This window comes from Miniopterus natalensis, chromosome 9, assembly GCF_054644295.1.
Source record: "Miniopterus natalensis isolate mMinNat1 chromosome 9, mMinNat1.hap1, whole genome shotgun sequence".
Lineage (NCBI taxonomy): Eukaryota > Metazoa > Chordata > Mammalia > Chiroptera > Miniopteridae > Miniopterus > Miniopterus natalensis.
Window position 1 is genome coordinate 65,158,406 of NC_142089.1, and position 22,652 is coordinate 65,181,057.

The 22,652-nt window shown below is 39.7% G+C and overlaps 2 protein-coding genes across 6 annotated transcripts in view; one reads left to right on the forward strand and one right to left on the reverse strand.

The window, feature by feature from the left end:
- The window catches only part of DEK (DEK proto-oncogene), a 31,943-nt gene extending 25,838 nt beyond the window's left edge, over positions 1–6,105 (forward strand). The window contains exons 9-11 of the mRNA XM_087820625.1: positions 95–243; positions 4,047–4,115; positions 4,580–6,105. Coding sequence (XP_087676751.1) covers positions 95–243; positions 4,047–4,115; positions 4,580–4,591 — 230 coding nt within the window. The 3' untranslated portion in view covers positions 4,592–6,105. The remainder of the gene's footprint in view (positions 1–94; positions 244–4,046; positions 4,116–4,579) is intronic.
- A 793-nt stretch (positions 6,106–6,898) lies between these two features.
- KDM1B (lysine demethylase 1B) overlaps positions 6,899–22,652 on the reverse strand; it is a 56,768-nt gene continuing 41,014 nt past the window's right edge. For all 5 annotated transcript variants that reach the window (XM_087820624.1, XM_016205199.2, XM_016205207.2 and 2 more), the window contains 5 exons: positions 21,649–21,765; positions 20,847–20,972; positions 19,845–19,967; positions 18,104–18,256; positions 6,899–8,820 (listed from right to left, as the gene is read on the reverse strand). In XM_087820624.1, the coding sequence (XP_087676750.1) occupies positions 8,737–8,820; positions 18,104–18,256; positions 19,845–19,967; positions 20,847–20,972; positions 21,649–21,765 (603 nt within the window). In that variant the 3' untranslated portion in view covers positions 6,899–8,736. The remainder of the gene's footprint in view (positions 8,821–18,103; positions 18,257–19,844; positions 19,968–20,846; positions 20,973–21,648; positions 21,766–22,652) is intronic.

The window sequence follows — 22,652 nt, forward strand, 5'->3', positions numbered from 1 at the left end:
ATGACTGCTTATAGAATTTTTCCCACTCTATCTTGAATGCTAATTTACTAGTAAGAAAAAATTTTATTCACATGTAATAAAATCTTACTTTTAGAAAGTGAATCTGAGGATAGTTCAGATGATGAACCTTTAATTAAAAAATTGAAGAAACCTCCTACAGATGAAGAGTTAAAGGAAACAGTAAAGAAATTATTGGCCAGTGCTAACTTGGAGGAAGTTACAATGAAGCAGATTTGCAAAAAGGTAATTGGACAGATCCTTAGATCATTTTGCTTTCATTTGAAAAATTATTTCACCCATCCCTCAGTTTGAAGCCAGATTCTTACATGCATTCGTTCACTCATTGAACACATACTTACTGAATTACTGCATGCCAAGCAGTCTGTTACAGGTACTAGGATAACCACATTAAAGTAAGTCAAAGCCTCTGCTCTTTGGAGTTATTTCATAAATAACAGTAGAATATATATACAGTGAATAAAGTGCTACATTCCAAACTGCATAGGAAACTATCTTTTCCTGATCTGGGAACTTTATTGATGCATTGTCAGATTATGCTAGTTTTACAAAGCAAAATCTCATGGACCACCACATTTTCAGTGTTACTATGATAAGTGAGTTGTTATAGATTAGGTACAGCTCAGACTTCTATGAAGTTAAAATGATGTAGTCTTGAATATGAGTCCATACCCTACCTCAATATTGGGAGATTTTTAAAATCTAGTTTCTTAAGTAAAATGAAATTAAAATTTGAAATGTATAGAAGGTGAAATATTCTATATTTTTTAAAGACATTTATCATTTTTTATTCATTCAGCACTCACTGAGTCTCTACTACATATTACGCCCTGGGATAGATGTTGGAGATAGAGCTGGAAAAGCTGTTACTTCACTTTAGGGGCTTATAGTCCAGTGGAATTGAAAGACAATTGTTTTAGTAATTAGAGTACAGTGTGTGAGGGCTGTGTTGGAAGAGTGCAGAAGGATGCTACAGCACCATCCAACTTTGGGGTGGGAGGGAGGGGGTTGTGGAAATCTGGAAAAAAGCACCTTGAAAGAGATCTTAGAGCATTAGCTGCTCCATACAATTGAAGAGCATTGACACATTCACAAAATATGACAAATAATGACTGTGAGGAATAGTAATTAGCTTAATTTGGCTGAAGACTAGAGTTGGAAGTCTTCAAAGAGGTTAGTGAATACTGGAGTTTTTCAGTTCCTAAATATGCCATGTTAGTTTGATTTTCTTCCTGAAATGAATAGGGAATTGGGAATTTGGGTAGGTTATTGAGAGCTGTTTGGCAGGGGCATGACCCAGTCAGGTTTTTATTTTTTAAGTCACCCTAGACACATCAAGGACAGACTGGTGAAGAATGAGATGAAAAGACAAGAAACCCAGTTCATGTCATAGAGTTACAGGGTTACCATAATCTAAGTCAGAAATCAAGAGAGCCTGATCAAAAGTGATAAGAACTTGAGTGCATTAATCATAATAGGGAATAGAACAAAAGGCATACTTTTTGAGGAAAAGGTGTTCTAGGCATTTTGAGATGGGGTGCTTGGAACATCAAAGTGGGAGAAATTCTGAACATTGTAATTCTCTAAGCTAAGAGAGAAACCTAGACTAGGATATTGCTGGGAGTTAAAACCAGAAATATAGATAGGATGGCCCACAGAGGATGATAAAGGGTGAGAAAAGCAAAGGACAGTCCTGGAGACCATTAAACATCAGAGAGTTGAGATGTAATTTCTACAGAATATAAGAAATTGTAGAGTCAGTAGTAGAGGGAAGGCCAGAGAGAGGTGCTATGAAAGCCAAGAGGAAACAATTCGAGGGCGTGTAGTAGTGCCAGTTAAAAGAAATCAGCTTACACGGGGCAGTGGCTATGGAAAGGCAGTTACTTCACAGAAAAAAATAAACATGGCCTTTAAACAAATGAGAACCTGCTTAACCTTCCCTACGCTAATGAGGAAGATAGAAATTAAAAGGGAATATTTGTCATTACTAGCATGACAAAGTATTTATGAAGAATAACAGTTTTCATGGCTGACAGGATATAGAAAAACATTCTCTTACGCTTTAAGATATAACAGCTTTGGAGCACAGATAGATAATATCTTAAAATTTAAATTGCAAATACCTTTTAACCTAGCAATTCCATTTCTAGGTCTCTATCCTAAAGACTTAGTCACATCTGCACAAAATGAGTGCGGTAATGCTTGTCTAATAGTGAAAAGTCAGAAACCACCTAAAAGGCCTTCAATAGGGAAATGGTTAAACAGGTTACCACACCCATATTTTTGGAATACTATGTAGCAGCTGAAAAGAACATGGAAAAACTTTCCAGGCATTGTCCAAATTTTAAAACATGGACTATTACCCCATTTATGTAAATACAGAAAAACTATATTGCCATTGGTACATTTGTGTATAGACTCATTTTTTAAGGAAGGTCTGGAAGAACACACAGTGAACTGATCACCGATCTCTGAGAGGGGTGAGGGCAGAGTAGAGGGAAACTAGTTCTTTCCCTTTGAATGGTTTTGTGAGTACATTTCTGTAATTTTAAAAAGGGACAATTTGGAAAAGTCAGGTGAAAAGGACTTGGGTGTTTTGGACTGGGCAATTAGGGAATAATTGTTCACATAAGAGCAGTTTAAATGGGTGGTAAATGAATAGTGAGGAAAGTGAGTGAAATAAAGCTGATGTTTGAAGCGGCTTGCCTTAGGAGGGAAATAGTAGTTAGATGGGGGAGATGGATGCAAGTTGGTAAAGTATTAAAGTCAGGGAGAGAAAGTGCAAGCATGTGTTAGGCTCAGGACAGTGTTGGGTATGAAGCTGAAGATTCAGGAGAAGAGGGACGGTTGTGCCAGAGGTAAAGGAAATGGGGAGTTGATGAATCTAGACACAGATAAACTGGAAGGAGAGAGTTATGTCGGAAAGTTGAAAAATTCATCATAATAGCTTCTTGGCTGAGAACAGGAACATGGGACACTTGAGTAAGTGGATGAAATTGCCGTTGACAGGAATGAAAGGACCTGATTAGAAATACTTGGGATTGCTGGGGAAGCTCCGATATTACCATGGACTTAAAATGGGATCAGTCTTTTTCAGAGTTGTTACATTTTCCCACAGTTGTCTTTCCTCTGGGCCTAGCCATAGAAAGTTGGTAGTTAGACCAATTCAGGTTTGGAGTTTTGTGGAGAATGAACAAGAGACAAACAATTAGTGTAATGTTAAATGATTAACTATACTTGTAGGGATTGGCAAGCTATAGCTTATGGGCCGATTCCATCTTACTGTTTTTGTACTGTAACCCAGCCACACCCATTCATTTAAGTATTGTCTTTGGCAGCTTTCACCCCACAATGACATAGTTGCTGTGATAGAAAATGTGTTGCTGGAAAAGTGGAAACCATTTACTAATCTGGTCCGTTAGAGAAAAATGTGCTAACCTTGAACTATACCACAGGAATGAAGCTGGCGGGGTGCATATGGAGTCAGGATTAGAAGTCATTGTGAAGTCAAGCAGCAGGTATCAAGTTGATAAAAGAGAGGGAAATTTAGAGTAAGATTTTAGGAGTAGAGGACTCCTGACACCAGCTGGGTCTGAGTGATTTAACTTTGAGGAAGGAGTTGAACAATGAGTGAAGAGTGAAGTGCATAGAATTCAAGTTGAATTATAAGTAGTTGGATGATATAACAGAAGAAAATAAGAATCTCTCTAAAAAATACCCAACGGATAACCTGCCAATATAAAGAATTCAGTCCACTTAGTTCAGATGTATCTAGATGTTTTCCTCACCCACATTTGTTAGTTCAGCTGATACTCCCAGTTTAAAACAATGTTTGCATGCTAGTTTATTTTCTGCTCTATATACAATATTAAAACTACTTATTTGCAATGGACTTTTCTATAGTGAACCAGAGTACTGGTAGAACATACATGCAGCTATTTATATATACATTTCTTTTTTATCCAAAGATAGAGCATTATTGCATTTTCAAAATCTATTTTTAACATAGCTTTCCCTTTTCACTACAGGTATATGAAAATTATCCTGCTTATGACTTAACTGAAAGAAAAGGTTTCATAAAAACAACTGTTAAAGAGGTAAATATATCCACTGTTTCTAACTCTGAGCATTTTGGACATATGCGAGAAAAGAAATGTTTATCAGATAATGCATATTTTTCAAACTACATGACTAAATATCACGTTTGATCCTCAAATTTCCTCAAAATAGATGGAGAAAAATATTTTTATTCCCATTTTAGAGCTTAAAAATAAAGCCCTGCACATTAGTGACAAAACCTGACCTCAGATGAGGAAGAGATTCAGGCTTCCCGTCTACTGGGCATCTCAGAGGCACTCACACAACTTGAGTACATGTATCTGTCCACCAGTCAAAGGCAGAAGAAAATCAGCAGTAGCTATTAGTTTATATTGATTCCAGTTGATTTCCCAAGGTCACAATAGTAAAAGAAAGTTTAAAAATGAAATAAGGTTTTATGACTTATATGTACCTAATACTGTATGTTGGGTATGGGAAAATAATGTTTCTCTTTTCATTACAGCTAATTTCTTGAGATAAAGGAGAGACAGATGACTCGTTCCATGGATTTGAAGATCTGATTTATACCATTATACCAGCAAAAAGAATGTATTTCCTTTTCTAAATCCTTGCAAGCATTATGTTGGTAGAATTTACTGCTGACTTTTTCTTTTTTTTTTTTATCTTGGGTGTTATGTAAATTTGAGTTTGCCATTTTAAATTGCATTTCTATGCAGTTTTTAGTTTAAAATTTTGCATGGCATTAATTGTTCCTTGCTTTTATAGTTGTATTTTGTACATTTTGGATTTCTTTGTATAAGGTCATAGATTCTTGAACTGTTGTAGGTTTTAGTGCAGTTAATATTAGCTTACGGCATACTTTTAATCGAGTAGGGCAGAAACTATTATAACTGGCATTTATACATGCAGAGACCAATGCAGTATTTAGTATATGGGATATTTTGAATACAGCACACCTGTCAGTGTGACAACTCAGTGGCAGTGTGTTCATCATATTAAGACTACAAGCTTCAGGTGTCCAGATGACTAAATTGGAACTTTTCTTCTGCATGTATAGATAGGTCAATTTGTCAGCATGACAAAAGTGACAGATGTTATTTTTGTATTTTCAAAAACAAACTTGTATATAAAGTTTTTTTTAAAATTTCTTTTGTGCGGATCAGTTTTAAAACCCATATAGGTAGTTATCTTTACAGTTATAAACTGAAATGTCAGTGTTCAGCCAGATGGTATCACACAGAGCAGTGAAAGTCAGAATTCAGTAAAGAGAACAATGAAGGACAAAAACATAGTTCTCTGCTTTGCTTTGAAAGTATCATCACTTTGTAGCTTTTAGTGTCAATTCTGCAACTGTTGTCTATAGACACATTTTATATTAAAGATAAACCAAAATCAACACATCAGAACTTCAAAAATTTAGGAAAGAGTAGGATTAAGTACAAGAACATTAACTGCATTTGCCCATATAAAATGCTGGTATTTACAGGAAACCTGGACCTTTATAATGACAAAAAGTACCAGGTGTAATGCCAGAAGATAATGTGTAGGCAGTAGTGAGTGTCTCTGAGAAGTATTTCTCAAAAATGATGACTTGTTTTTAACATTAAAGAAATTTAATGTATCTGTGGAATTAGAGCGGTTGGGTTTTAAATTTTGGCTAATCAGGATTCTAGTTGATTCAACATATAGACCACCCCTGAATAAAACTAATTTGTCTTTTAAATTGACTGTGTTAATCAGTTTATTAAATAATCTTAATTTTAAAACATGCTGCTTATGAGAAAATTAGGCCTTTGATAAACCAGTTGAGTGTTTAAAGTACCTTTGCATCATAGAACAGAAATATGTAAAAATATGTTGATTGTTAACAGGTATTTTCACAGTTTTGACTTGTTTCTTGATAAAGTTGTTAAGACATTAGAAAAATAATACAAATGAATGGAATAAACTGAGACCTACGAATTGGCCTTTGATTTTAAATAGTTAATTTGTTCCTATAAACTTTGTCAATAAAAGTAATAAACAATGCTTTTGTCTCTCGAATTTGATGTCTTGTCTTAGAGGTTTTTATAGCATTTCCCCTCGATATGAGAATTTCAGAACATGGGTTTTTTAATGGATTTAGCTCTTGAGATAGACACTAGAGACAAATAATGAGGATTCTTTTTAAAATATACACTTATTGTACTTTATTATGTAGGTTTTTCCTTTGTTCATAGCACAAGTTTAAACGTCCAGAGACTAAAGTAATAATTTACTATGAACCATTTCAAACGTAAAATATTTTGCATTTATCACTTAAATTATAGCCATATAGTGTTCTTCAGCGATAACTGACCACTTTCACTTTAAGTACACTACAAAGAAATCGCCTGGGAAACTAGAAGCGATTTACAAAAGTGGATCAAGGTAACAGTTGCTTACTTTACTACCATTTAATTGAAAGGGGATACAGAGTAATGCCTATGACGTAAAATGGGTGGGGGACGTCCGGCCCATGGGCCTTATATGGCCTTGAAATCATCTGATCTGGCCCTGCCAAGGCCTCACCAAAGAGAAGCAGTTCCAGCCATCACATTAGGGGTGCGTTAATTAAATGTTTGACCAAATTAGCAGGCTAATTTTTAAGCTGATAATTTTGTTTGGCCCACAGATGATGTTACAAATATCCAAATGGCCCTCGGCAGAAAAAAGGTTCCCACCCCTGACCTAACCGGTCTAAAGAGAGTTTGGAGGTGAAGGGATTGAGTTGGCCAGTGTGAAAGTTTATGATGAAGACGTAACCATTTAACAAGTATGTTTTCATCACTACAATGCAGAGTGTATTTGAAAAACAAGTCTAGTTTTTATTAAGTTTTACACAAGCTGTTCACAATCTGCAGTTAAAACATGTACATTCACAGCTATTCAATTACAAAATCTTCAGAACAATGAAAAACATATTCCAAGTAATGCAAGAATTTAAAGGAAAAGTACCATGGTTCCTTACAGAACAAAATGTCAGATGTAGACCCTTGAGACAAGAAATGAGGCTTTTTAAAAAAATACACATTCACCATACTTTATTAAGTAGGGTTTTCCTTTGTTTATAGCACAAGTTAAGTGCCCAGAGACTAAAGTAATAATTTACTGTGAACCATTTCAAACGTAAAATATTTTGTATTTATCGCTTAACACATGCTATTCTTTAAACATTTTAATATATAACACTTTAAAGCAGAACATTCCCCAATTAGTACCAACAAGTCTCATCAGATAACCTAAGAATCAGTATTTCCCTGTGTTAACACTGAAATTAACATACTCTTTTTCTTTCATTTGTATCATACTTGGATGGGGAGGGAGGTGTGTCTAACTTCACAATACATTCTTTGCATATGACACTTTTCATTTATAAACTGACTTAAATTTTAAAAACACCTAATATTTTGAAAAGTGGCTTTAAAGTCATTTTGTGCTGCCCTTGTTTTTGAGTCCTTCTTTAAAGCAGACCAATATAACTGAAAAACCTGTCCAAAGACTAAAACAAAAGAACTTAAGTTATCCATGTTTTTACCTGTAAACTGAAACTTCTTGGCAAGATAAGCATCCTTAAGACTCTGAAGCCAATGCCTATTTTAAATGACATTTTTTGGTCATGAGTGAAAAAAGGAAAAAGTATTTGCCATGTTCTCAGGCTTTTACGATATGGCTTATAAAATATGTAATATTTATCAGGATATCACATTTTTCTGCAGTTTTCCAGTGGACCGGCCTATGGAATACTGAAAACACAATTCTGTAAAAAAGGCAGTTGTGAAGAGGCTTTTATTAAGTTATTCTACCAAGATATTTTTGCTAGTAGTTGCCAAAATTAAGGCTAAAGTGTGCCATCTGCCCAAACATGGCTCAAAGAAAAATAGCCCTATAGTCTATGTCTAAAGTGTGAAGACCACACTCTCTCTACCCCATTTTCAGTGATAAAAACCTGCAGTTTAAGAATTGAAAATTTTGCTCTTTTGCCAATGAGTACACAAATCTAAAATGTTTTATCACAAAAGGTACCTGAATTTAAATTTTCTTTGAAAACCCAATGGGAGGTATAGTATAAAATAATCTAGAAGCTTCATTTACTTTTGACTGAAGAGTTTTTGTGCTATATCCAAAAAGGAAAGATTTCGACCTAAATTTTAAGTAAAAGCTCAATATTGGAGCTATACAAAAATCTTAAGGCTCATTGGCAAAGATGGCGATAAATTGTCATAGAAGAAAAATACATGGCTCTACCTGTTTAGTGATTTCTGCTTGATTGGCTTGGTTTCTCAATGTGTGAAAATTGATCAGCTAAACAAAAAGTCAAATTTAAGGGAACCTGCAACCATGGAAGAATCACATCCAAGGTCTTAATTTAAGGTTATATTCTACTTTATTCTGAAATCCAGAAGATTTAGTACTAGACTTGTGGAAAATGCAGTTAAATAGAAGTGCTTATAAATTGGATCTTAGGGCTAATGCTTTTGAGTGGTGACATGGATTTACATTATCAAACCACTTTAGAAACATTTCAATTTTGTTATCCAGAGACGGTTTTGTTGTTTGATTTTATGAAAGTGAGGTTAATGTGTTTCAAACTTTCCCACTGGGGTATACAGAAGAAAGCTGGGTCCAGACGAAATCTATTTAAAATGCTGCAATCTTGCTTGCTTCTCGAACACCACTCAAATATGCCCCTGTAACAGTTTGTGGAAAATGTCTGTTTGTTGCCTGTAAAAAATAATTGCATAATTTGAGGTCATGTATAAGGAATTCAGATGACAAAGGTAATACAAGCTTATGCTTCCTCTGATCCCCCTAAAATAAAGGACTAGTGCCACTCCTGTGTGCTCATACTAACAGCACTCACCCATCACAGCACTTGGCCTTTCTGGTTACCTTTCATGCTTTGCCAAATGCTTCATTCTACAAAATATTTAGCACTCCTGTGAAGTACTCTGGCATTCAATAAGATACTTATATATGCCAAGTACTGGAATTAAGTAAGGTGAGTAAGACATAGTGCCTCTCATCAGACAAGTAATCTGTTAAGTCAGGGATAAGTGAAACAAGAACAAAGTGAATCACACTTCACCCGACGGTGTTTTGCTAGATGGGTGGACAAATGGATGGAGCTGAGGTACTCAAAGCACAGACTAGTTCAGGAAGGGAAAAGTCAAAAGGTTGAGAGCTGTCAATGGGAGAGCTGTCCATGGGATAAGCTCACCTTCAAGGAGCTTGTAGTGGGAACAGTAAGTAAACCCAGAACAGGGAAGTATGCTTGGGAAGGGCTATGGGAAAGAGTAGCAGAAATGGAGTGAGCCAGTCACAGAAAACGGGGAAAAGAAACAGATGAAGTTCCATGTTGCCTAAATTGATGGCTGGGTGGAAGGGATGTGACATGGAACCTGGAGGTGACAAAAACTTCAATAAATGGAAGGAATACAATTACTAGCAGGAGGAGAGAATGACAGTGATAGAGACTGCAAAGAAATGGGTTTTATAAGAAGGTAACAACTATCAAAGCAGCAAAGGAAAGCAAAAAAGGTTCTATACCCTGCTCACAATCTAGGGGACACTAGCCTAAGAGCCATCTCTTGGAAGCAGCAGACAGCTGTTGTCAGGCCTGCAGCCATTACACTCTGTTCCTACAAAGTGGGCTCCTCAGAGGCCAAGGAGTAATCAAAGATTGCTGGTTTTCAAATGATGCTCTTCTCTGATGATTTAAAAATCATGAAGAGATTTAAGATTAAAGATGGGGGTGGAATGAGTGGAAGCTACACTGACACTCTCCCAGGACCAAACTGGAATTACAACTAAAATATAGAAAAACCATCCTGAATAATCAATTGCAACTGAAGATGAGCTGGAGAGCACCCTCATAACCAAGGGGGAAAAGTGGAGACCCTCACAGAGACTGGAAGGGCAGAGGCATTAGAGGGCTGGCTGGGCTCCCAAGGGCAGCAGCTGAAGGTATGAAGGGATATCTCAGCTGTGGGGGGTTCCCACTGAGGACTCTGGTGCCTAAACCCCAGGCTGGGCTTCCCAGACAAGAGCACTAGAACTGAGAAGGGTGCCCACATAACATCTGGCTGTGAAAAGCAGCAGGGTTTCTGTCTGCCAGGGAGAGACGGCTGGAAATGCAGGCACCCTCTTAAAGAGCCAATGCACACAGTTTCTTGTGCAGCCACTCACCCTGGGCTCCAGAAGAGGGAGGGCAGAGTATACTGGAACTGTGTGAGGAGAATTTAGGGTTGTGGGCCCTGGAGATAGAGCTCAGAGGGCACCCTTCTGGACTCCTGTGGCAAGTCATTCCCCCAAATTGTAGAGGACATCTTTCTCAGGCAAACATTTATCTTCTCAGTAGCTTTTGTCTGAGGGGAAAGCAATTGCCCCACCCTGCTGGAAAACCTCTTGCCCTGCCCAGAGGAGTTTCTACAGCTTGAGGCTCCTTAAGAGACTGATAACAATCAGCCACCCCACCCTGTGGAGCTTCTACAGTCTGAGGCTCATTAAGAGAATCAGATTGATCAGCCTGCAGTCATAGGCAGACCTCAAAGCACTTCTGAGTTTTTGCCTGATCTCCTTCTGGACCCGGGCCTTGGAAAAGCAGACTTTGGTGTGCATCTTGCTACTGTTCAAATGCACCCAGCCCCAACAGAGGGGATCTCAAGCCCAGGGTTGTTGATAGCCCCAAACAGGGTACTCAGGGCCAGTCACAAACTGTGTCTGACATTGGCCTGCACTGGAGACCCTCCAAAAAGACTGAGAGTCCTGGCAGATCTACCTAATACATAGAAACAAACCCAAAAAGACAGCCAAAATGGGGAGATCAAAAAACAAGCCACAAATGAAAGAACAAGAGAAGTCTCCAGAAAAAGAGCTAAATGAAATGGACAAGCAATCTATTAGATACAGAGTTCAGAATACTGACTGTAAGGATACTCAACAGCATGAAAAAGATATAGAAACTATGAAGGAAATTAAGAATGACATAGCAGAAATAGACAATACAATGGAAGAAATAAACAGCAGATGAGAGGAAGTTGAGGATTGGATCAGCTAATTAGAAGACAGGGTAGAAAAAAAATCAATCAAAGATCCAAAAAGAAAAAACAATTAAAAAACAGGAGGACAGTTTAAGGAAGCTGTGGACAACATGAAACGTAACAATATTCACATTATAGGAATGCCAGAGGAGGTCGAAAGTAAGCAAGGGATAGAGAATTTCTTTGAAGAAATAATGGCAGAAAAATTTCCTAACCTGGTGAAGGAAAAAATCACTCAAGTTGAGGAGGCACAAAGAGTCCCAAGCAAGTATCCAGAGAGGCCCACGCCCAGACACATCATAATTAAAATGCCATGAATTCAAGACATAGAATCTTAAAGGCAGCTAGAGAAAAGCAATCTGTTACTTTCAAAGGAGCGCCCATAAGGTTACCAGCTGACTTCTCATCAGAAACTCTACAGGCCAGAAGGGAATGGCATGAAGTACTCACAGTGATGCAAAACAAGGATCTGAAACCAAGACTACTCTATCCAACAAGACTATCATTCAAGATAGATGATGAAATAAAGAGCTTCCCAGACAAAAAAAGGTTAAGGGAGTTTATCACCACCAAACCAACATTGCAGAAAATGTTAAAGGAACTGCTATACTTAGAAGTAGAAATAGAGAAATATAGGCATGAAAATTAAAATGGCAATAGATAAGTATCAATAATAACCTTAAATGTAAAACAAGCCTCTACAAGTTCAAGAAGATTGAAATTGTATCAAGCATCTTAATCACAAGGGCATGAAATCAGAAATCAACTACAGAAAAACAGAAACATTCAAACACATGGAGGCTAAACAGCATGTTATTAAACAATGAATGGGTTACCAGTAAGATCAAGAAAGAAATCAAAAACTTCCTGGAAACATGAAAATAAACACACAACAACCCAAAATCTATGGGACACAGTGAAAGCAGTCCTAAGAGAAAAGCCATAGCACTACAGGCCTACCTCCGAAAGCAAGAAGAATTTTTAGTAAATTATCTAACCCTATAACTTAAAGAATTAGAAAGCTCCCCTGTGAAGCCATCCAGACCAGCGCTTTTGTTTGCTGGGAGTTTTTTTTTATTACTGCTTTGATTTCATCAGTTGTTATTGGCTTATTCACGTTTTCTGATTCTTCCTGATTCAGTTTTACATGATCTCACTCATATGTGGAATGTAATAAACAAAACAGACTGAGGAACAAAACAGATCCAGAGACATAGAAGCATGGAACAGACTGATGAATCTGAGTGGGAAGGTGGGTGTGGGGGAGGGGGTGGGGAGAGATTAATCAAAGATCTTATATGCATATATGCATAACCCATGGACACAGGTAATAGTGTGATGGAGGCCTGGGAGTGGGGCAAATGCGGAGTGGAAGGGATCAGTGGGGGAAAAAGGGATATCTGTAATACTTCCAACAATAAAGATAAAATGAAAAATAAATAATAATCATCCAAACAAAAAAAAAAATCATGAAGAAAAAAAATAAAAACACTAACTCTATTTTAGATAAAGCTAGGGGACCTTGGCAGTTCCAAACTGTAACATACAAAGTATGAAAGCAGATGAAAGAGTGCTGAGAATTCACTTTACTTTGCCAACTTTGGGGAGTAGGGCAGGGTGGGGTGATAACAAAAGCAAGCCAATTCACCCCAAAGAATCCTTAAAAAATCTCAGCCCCTGTGAGGGCATCAGGAACTGTGGAAGCAGAGGTTAGGCATGAAGAGCATTCGGGTTCCTCCCCAGGTTTCCCACTCCCACCTGCTATATCCCCCATCCCCAGGGGGTTTGAGGGAGAAGGCAGGGGTAAGGTGCCAAACAAAATGGGATTAAGTAAAGTCTTCATAACTAACAGGCTTCTGGCTCCCAGAATGCTAGGAGCTGAGCTTTCACCTTGCAAGTGAGAAAAATTACCTGTTCCCACAGAAAAGAGCTATAGATAACTGATTTAGGGATTCAACCACTAGTTGATGGGCTTGCTAGAGCTTTCAACTGGCTTTATAAAAATGGCTCAAAGCCTTCATCAGTGAGGCTCAGTTGGTTGGGTGTCATCCTGTGCACCAAAAGGTCACTGGTTCAATTCTTGGTCAGGGCACATGTTCAGGTTGTCGCCTCAATCCCCAGCAGGGGGCATGCAGGAGGCAGCCGATGGATGTTTCGCTTTCACTTCAATGTTATTTCCTCTCTCTCTAAAAATCATTAAAAAATCCTTTTTTAAAAAAATGACTCAAAATAAATGTTAAAAATAAAAATGCCTCACTCAACTCTGAGCAGACAGTCAAGGAATGGCTATTTGGATATGTGGGAGGCACCAGGACATAAAGGAGACAAATAGGAACTCTGAGGAGTCATGCAAAGAACAAGTTACAATGCAAGAAGTGGAAGTTACCAAAAAGGAATAATCTGAAAATAAAGTGCTTATAAAGTAAAAGCCAAAATTTTAAAGGCTGGATGATAAATATCCCTACCACAAAAGTAGAATGAAAAGATATGAACAATAACAAATAAAGAAACACGTAAGATTTCCAATATATGTAATAGAAGATCAGAAATAAGGGAAAAAATGAAGAAGATAATCAGAAATAAAATCTAGGGCTGAAGGACATGAAGTTTCTACACACAAGAAATCCAAAAAAGGCACAGAAAGTATTAGCAATCAAAACAGCAAAACATTTCTCAACAGAAGTAAACCAAGAAAGAAGAAAGGCCAACGAGTTGCTGTGGAAAACTGTAGTGGTTCCTCAAAAACTTAAAGATAGAATTAGTATATGATCCAGCAATGCCTCTTCTGGGTAAACATCTGAAAGAATTGAAAGATTCTTGAAGAGATGTTTGTACACCCATGTTCATGGCACATTGTTCACAAGAGCCAAAAGGTGGAAGCAACTCAAGTGTCCAAGACAGATTAATGGGAAAACAAAATGTGATATACAGATAAAACGAAATATTATTTAGTCCTAAAAAGGAAGGACATTCGGACACATGCCACAACAAATGAACCTTGAGGACATTATGCTAAGTGAAATAAGCCAGTCACAAAAGGACAAATACTGTGTGATTCCACATATATAATGATGTACCCAGAACAATTCATAGAGACAGAAAATGGTAGCTGCCAGGAGCTGGGGTCAGGTGGGGTGGGAGAGGGTTGTTTAATGGGAACAGATTTCAGTTTTGCAGGATGAAAAATGCCTGTAGACGGATGGTGGTGAGGGTTGAACAACAATGTGAATATGTTTAATGTCACTTAACTATACACTTAAATAGTTAAGATGGTAAATTTTGTTATGTGTAGTTTATCACAATTTAAAAAATAAATATAAAAAAAGAAGAGAGGGATCTAGAAAATTAAAACCCCCAACCCTGGAAAGTGGTAAGGAGATGTTCCCAGGAGAACAGCTCTGCAGGAGTCCTAGAGATCAACCAGTATAGATGGGAGCAGAGGGAAGAGGACACCAGGAAGGGGGTGTTTCAAAAAATGCACCAACTTGCTGCTCATAGAGATTCAGCTGTGGTTTAGAGAGACTGAAAGGTGGGGAGGTTTAAGGGGAGGTACAAAAAGAATTAAACTAGGATTAGGGTCGTCTAGTCAAGATAGCGGCATAGGTAAATGCAGCACCCAAATCCTCCATGACCACATCAAAATTGCAACTAAATTACACAACAGCCATCATTAAGAACTGCCTGAAATCTAGCTGAACAGAAACCCTACAACTAATGATATAAAGAAGAAGCCACATTGAGACTGGTAGGAGGGGCAGAGACACAAACAGGGTTGGTCCCACACCCACGAGAGGTGGCTAAAAATCAGAAGGGATATCTTGGCTTTGGAGGTCCCTCCTGAGGAGTGAGGGGGTCTCAACTCCAAACCAAACCACCCCTGGAATCCCAGGATTCCTGTACCAGGAAGAGAAGTCCCCAAAACATCTGGCTGTAAAAACCAGTGGGGACTGTGATTAATGAGAAAGAGGGCTGCTGAAGTCCCAGGCAGTTCCTCTTAAAGGGCCAGTGCATGGATTTATTCGGACTCATTCCCTTGGAGCTCCAGCACTAGGGCAACAGCTTGAAAAGCACCAGAGACATACAGGGAGGAACTGAATTGTCTGGCATCAAGGCAAGAGCTGGGGGAGCAACTTCCTCCCAGACAGAGTGCTGGCAAAAGCCACTGTTCCTTTTCTGAGCCCTCTCCACACAGAGCTGGTACCATATCTGAGTCTCCATCAACCTAGCTCACACTTTTCACCCCACCCTGAGGATTCCCTGAGACCCCCAACCTACTCAACTTGCAGGCCCACCCAAGCAGTTCCCAGTAGCTTTTCCATACAAACTGCCTGTCTTGGCTTATACTTCAGACTTTCCTAAAATTTCTCAAACAAGCATAATCTGGCCTTGGCATGCCCAGTAACTCTTGCTAAGTGGCCCCAGGCCCAGCATTAGTGACAGCCAGCCTTGGTTTGTAGCTTGACCTCACCTGGGCACCTCCAGGCCCAGCACAAGTAGCAGCCATCTGCAGATCATTTTGTATCTTATGCCAGGTAACCCCAGGCATATCACAGGTGGTGGCCGACCTAGGCTTGCACCTCTAGGGAGGTCCCAGAGCCACCGCACCTGGTGGATAGCTTCACACCATGCTGAAGCACCACCCAACCACCTCCACAAGGGACACACTCAAGGGGTTCACTCAGCAGGCACAGGAGTCCTGTTGAAGTAAGTCCTGCTCCATGGGGTGGGCCCCTGCACAGCCAATCCTCCATGGTGGTCACAGCCAGTCCTTGCAGCCAATCAGCTTGGGGATAAATTTCTCCCATTGATATGACAAACAGCAATCAAGGCTCAACTAGAATAGGAGGGTGTACACAGCCCATATGGCGTGGGGCAGGGGCATGCCCACCTGGAGTGCCCAACTCAGGTGATCAGGGAGCCTGTACCACTGGACCCTACAGGACACCTACTACGTAAAACCACTATACCAACCCCAGGAGACGTAGCAGCTCTACTGAGTACATAGAAACAAACACAGGGAGGCTGCCAAAATGAGGAGACAAAGAAACAGGTCCCAAATGTTAGAGCAGAATAAAACTGGAGAAAAAAAACTAAACAAAATGAAGACAAGCAATCTACTAGATGCAGTGTTCAAAACACTGGTTATAAGGATGCTCTATGAACTTAGGGGAAGAGTAGATGAACTTAGTGAGAACTTCAACAAAGAGAAGAAAAACATAATAACAGATAGAAAACATAAAAAAGAACCAGTCAGAAATGAAAAATACACTACCTAAAATAAAAAATAAATTACAGGAAATCAACAGTAGAGTAGATGAAGCAGAGAATCAAATCAGCAATTTGGAATATAAGGAAGCAGAAAACAATCCAAACAGCAAAAAGAAAAAAGAATCCAATAAAGTAAGGATCGCATAAGGAGCTTCTGGGACAACTTCAAGTGTACCAACATTCACATCAGGGGGGTGCCAGAAGGAGAAGAGAGAGAAAGGAATTGAAAACCTATGTGAAAAAATGGTAAAAAATTTCCCTAATCTGGTGAAGGTAATAGACATATAGGGCCAAGCAGTACAGAGAATCCCAAACAAGATGAACGCAGAGAGGCCCACACCAACATACATCAGAATTAAAGTGCAGCCCAGCCGGGCGTGGCTCAGCGGTTGAGCATTGACCTGGGATCCAGGCGATCGGGGTTTGATTCCCAGTCAGGGCACATACCCGGGTTGCGGGCTAGCCGATCAATGACTCTCTCATCATTGATGTTTCTATCTCTCTCTCCCCCTCTCCTTTCCTCTCTTTGAAATCAATAAAGATATATTTTTTAAAAAAAGAAAAGAATTAAAGTGCAAAAGGTTAAAGACAACAAGAATCTTAAAAGCAGCAAGGGAAAAGCAGTTAGTTACCTACAAGGGAGCTTGCATAGAACTTTCAACTGATTTCTCAACAGAAACCTTGCAGGCCAGAAGGGAGTAGCAAGAAATAGTCAAAGTGATGAAAAGCAAGGACCTATAACCAAGATTACTCTACCCAGCAAAACTATCATTTAGAAACCAGTATTGCATGAAACGTTACAGGATCTTCTTTAAGAGCAAGGAAAAAAAAGAATAAAATATGAATAATAAAATGGCAATAAATACGTATCTATCCACAACTGAATCTAAAGAACAAAATAAACAAAGCAGAACAGCAACAGACTCATAGATACAGAGAACATTTTGACAGTTGCCAGATGGGAGGAGGTTGGGGGGATGGGTGAAAAAGGTGACGGGATTAAGAAGTACAAATTGGTAGTTACAGAATAGTCAAGGGCTGTAAACTACACCATACAGAGCATAGTCAATAATATTCTAATACCTATGTATGGTATCAGATGGGTACGAGATTTATCAGGATGATCATTTAGTAAGTTATGTAATGTCTAATCACTGGGTTGTACACTTGAAACTGATATAATATTGTATGTCAATTACAACTGAAAAATAAAAAGTATTTGAAGTAAAAAAAAAAAAAAGGACTGACCAATGAAAAAGGGGGTCATTATGACTGTCAAAACAGAAAGCTGTGTAAGAAGACAATCAATGAAGACCTTGGCCTGGCAGTAAGTAACACTTATCTAGCCACATCACATAAACACTAACACTAACTTCACTGTGAAATAACAATGTTGCGAAGAGACTAAGTGGGCTAAAGCTTTAACCTGATAGAAGGTCAGTAGATATGTCTAACTTGTTAAATCAGAAGACAATATAAATATTTTAAAGCATGAAGTAAATTCCAGAAGAATCAGCAGAAAGAGTTAAAAATGGTTGCTCTGGGAGTCTGAGGAAGATGCTGAGAGGACATCTGCTGTTTGTCATCATAAGACTTGACAGTATTTGACACTGTTTTTAAACTCTGGACATATATCATTTTAATTAAAAGAAAGTAATCAAAATAAAAGCAATTGGGTTCAGGATCATGATACACACCTCGCCAGCAAAGAAGATGGTTCCTTGGATTTCTTCAGCAATGATGTCGTAGGCCTCACCGCTCCCACCTGTCTTCACAAAACTGTATGCCATCTGGATCCAGGGGTCTGTGCTCCACCGAGTAACAAAATACTTTGTGGGATCTGGGACTTCCTGTGCCGATTTGAAGCAATCATAAAACAGGATCAAGAAGGGACTTACACAGGATGCAACCCCAAGCATACATATATAGTCCTCCCTCCCGTTAGAAATCAAGTTCCTTCTTGTAGCATTCTGGAACAGCCATTCTCGGTATGCTCTTCTGACCCCCTTATGACTGCCTCGAATCTATGCACTATTCTTTACCTCCTGCCCCAGCTCTGCAACCTCCTCCTATACGAGTCTCCTCACTTTACACTTTATTCTTCTGCCAGGCACACATTCCCCCACCTATCTGGGACCATCACCACTGGCTAAGAGTGTGGGCATTCCCTTTCCCATTGCCTGGCCTATTGCTGGAGAGATGGAGGGAAAGGGGTCTCTGGGCAGAGAAGGAAAGGGAAGGCTGGAGTTCTAGAACCTCAAGGTGAAATTTTCAACAGGCCCCTCCACAGAACAGCTGTCCAAGGGTGTGTCTCACACTCACTAAGTTTTAAATAATTTTGTAGCCTGGCCTCTGACAAGTACCACCATGAAAAAATATTTCTATAGAAACTATGTCCTCACTTCTGAATAACGAATTTGAAAACAAATTTTTTTGGACAAAAACCCAAAGCTAGGGACTAATGTGAGATATAATCACATCATGCAAAAATCCCCTACCATCCATCCCTGGATGCCTCTCTTTCCCTAATTTATGTAACTTTTGAGTCATCTCACTTCTTTCAACTTCTGTTCCTTTATTTGAAAGAGGTATAAGCCATACCAGCCTGTAAATCTCCAGAGACTGTGAGATTTAGTAAATTGGTAAATAAAAAGTACCTTGAGCTCCTTGGAGAAAAGACAGAAAAGAGACTAGCTGCACATGTGGGGTACAAGAAAATTCAGGACAATGTCCCTTTAAAAGGAAAGTTGTCTCCAAAGCCTGCCAGAGTTGGGGTAAATACAGACTCTATGGGAAATTCTGAGCCTTTCACATCCTTAGGAAAGAAAGGGGCTGTGCATGATGTAAGGGAAAAGGGAAGGAAGACAATAGTGTAAGAGGAGGGATGGGGTATTGTTATGGGCTACCTTTGTGTTCCCCTAAAATCCATATGCCGAAGCCCTAACCCCCACTATTTTAAAATGTGACTGTATTTGAGAATGGGCCTTTAATGAGGTAATGAAGGTAAAATGGGGTTGTTAGTGTAGGCCTTACTCCAGTATGGCTGGTGTCCTTATAAAAAGAGATTAGGACACCGACAACACAGAAGGGTGGCCACGTGAGGTCAGAGCAAGAAGGCAGCCTTCTGTAAGCAAAGGAGAGAGGCCTCAAAGAAACCAAACCTGACGACACCTTGATCTTATACTTCTACCTTCCAGAACGGTGAGAAAATAAATTTCCATTGTTTAAGCCACCCAGGCTGTGGTATTGTTATGGCAGTCCTAGCACACTAATGCTGGAACTCAGGCGGACAGCTGGATATTGGAAGAAAGAATATTGTGGCCCACTGCTTTGACTCCCTTCACCCTCGGTAATGACGGCCTGCCCTGGGCTCCACCCCACTCTGAAGAGCACACTAAGAGCAGGCATGTCTCTCTCCTCTCAGAGGAGGTCTCTGACCTGCTCCTTGAACAGCTCCCGGAGCGTGGCCAGGCACTGCTGCAGCACCTGCTTGTCATCCAGGTTCCTCAGGGAGGCCACCGCCTCCCCAGCAATCACCGACATCAGCACGCTGTGTTTCTTCTGGACACACGAAAGGGAAAAGCAGTTTATACCTTTTGCTTTGGTAGAAAAGTCTCTAAATACAGTTCCAAAGAGATGATGTCACTCTCACAAATTAAATTTCAATCACCCTATCCTTTCAATCACCAGTCCATTTTCCTCACAAACACTTATTATTCATCTATACATTTTTTTTACTGTTCCCTGCTGAAAAAGCTCAGGAAGTCGTGTAAATATCAACTTCAGAGTTCTCTTGGTTTCTCCCTTGTAAGAACTTGCTTTAGAAGAAGTGGACCAAGACTGAGTAGGGAAGTCTAGGGAAAAAATAATGGAAAGAACTTTCTCAAATGGTAAAGAAATTTTGCCCTCGGCAACCTTTTACGTTGTTTCTTGGAATGGAGACAAAAAAGAAACAACTGGTATTCTTTTGCATGACATCAGCACTACCATGCCTTTCAAGTCAAGGGTATGCCATCCCCTCTTCCTTCCCCACCAATCACATCCACTGACACCAAGGCCCTCCCTCACCTGGGCCAATCATATCCCACCCTTCACAGCACCACTGGAGGACTCTGGAGAGTAGTCTTCAAGTACCACGCATTCCTGTGCCATGTCCATGCTCCCTAAGAGGAAGTCCCCTACCAGCCTGAAATACCAGTTTCCACATGAGACTAATTCATTTCTCACGGAGCAACATTAGTATTTTGAGGAAACGTGGCAGACATTGGGGCTCCTATCCTATAGGAAGATGTCCCAGTCCAAGTATCCTCCCAGAATATAAACATATCCAGAGTGTCCACAATGCCCATTAGTTTTTGAGCTTGACATGTAAATAATTACCACAGCAAATTATAACCTGTTGATATGGGAATTCAAACCACATTTCTCCAGTGACTTTACCTGGGGGTCCATGTCATAGAACACAGCAAAAAGCCCTCGCTTGCTAGCACTAGGAGGAACGTGCCCGAAAAAGTCCGCCCCTTGAACTTTACTGTCCCAAAATCGATAAGGAAATTGCAAGGCAATCTGGAAAGCGAGCCAAGAGAAAGATGGTTAAGAGTGTTTTCAATCAAAAGGACAGCAATCTCTAAGAAGCAACCTACAGCTCTTAACTAAAACTACATTCACAAAAACCTCACTACTCCCTTCCATTCTCCCACTTCCTTTCTTCTCCCTGTGAGCATCTGGCCATTTATGTCCCTCTCCCGTATTCCCACGGACAACCTCTAGGCTTGAGACATGGTCTTGAAGCTTATGTCTGTAAGGTCAACTGTGACCCCTCACAGGCCTGCCAATATCTGCTGCAGCACTGGCAGATTCTGCTGGAAGAGATTTTAAAGGCAGAGAAAGTAAAACAGTTTCCTCACTGGAGCCAATGAATGGAGGGTAGACATGGAAGGCAGGAAAAAAAAAGAAAAAAAAGAATTGTTTATTTAGATACCAAGTTCAAATTTTGAATAACAAGACTGAGCCTCCTGAAGTTAAAATTCACAGACCTCAGCCAGCTCTCCTTATGTTTTCATAATATCCTTCTGTATTCTGCAGAAACTATTCAAATGAAAAGGAAAGCTTCAAATTTTACTGGGATTAAAAAATTACCCACTACTTCATAATATCAGGAGCAAAGGAACACCTGTCATCTGACATTAACCTCTGTAATCTATCTGACATTAATCTTCTGGGGCTTAAGTAATCCAGTCACCTTTTCAATGATGCCTGCCCCTAAGCTGTTGATGGCCTTCATCTTCTTGTCTGACAGTGGTGGGTTAAACTGAATGGCACCTTTCTGCAGCAAGGCCAGTGGAACAGTGACTAACACCTGTGGGAAATAATTTAACAGTTAAACACACAAACGGCAAGTGGACCTCATACCACTACAACTCGGTGGGTGCATTTCCAGGAAAATTCACTGCCTACAGAACATTCCTCTCCACTGCCAGTCATGAGACAGTCCACATCCCGTGTTGTTAGCCTTGTAAGAACAAGGGCTGCCTTGTGCAGCTGCGCAGGCTGCTCAGTGCAGGAGGGTGCCTGGCTGAGCAGAAGTGCATCCACGTGGAGGAACTTGCAGAAAGGTCTTGATGACTTACAACAACCCCAGGTTAAGAAGTGTCAACTGATCCCAATCCTGAAAAGCAGTGCTTGTAGGAAGAGAGGTGGGTAAATATGGAGTGAGGAGAACTAGACCTGTGTATCATTTCTGACATGTTCTAATGTGTGGCCAAGGTAATACACCACCACGCCCTACTAACCTCAAAGGATTAGGGTAATGCTTAAAACAAACACCCTTACAATACACATCAATGCACTCCATAAATGGTAAAGCACATCACAAACACTAGGGATTATTATAAACATGTAAAACCACATGAAATTTTCTTAAAGAAGGAAGCAATTTATTGCAGGATCTCAAATGGCTTAGAGATTCATTTAGTTAACACATGAAATGACAGATGCTAACACACCCTTCAAGAATGACTCACAAGTCACATCACAAAACCAGGCCATCAAAGAAACTTGCTGCCTCTCCACACAACCAGGAAATCTCTGGCTCCAGAACCATGTTACCGTCGCACAATCAGGAGCCATTACTACTGCTACCAGAATCACGCCCCTTATAGAACAACATGCACCAGCAAAGTGGGTTCCTCATGCCCAGCCTCTTTCTTGACTCCTTTGTAGTTAATGAGTGAACGGAACCCTCAA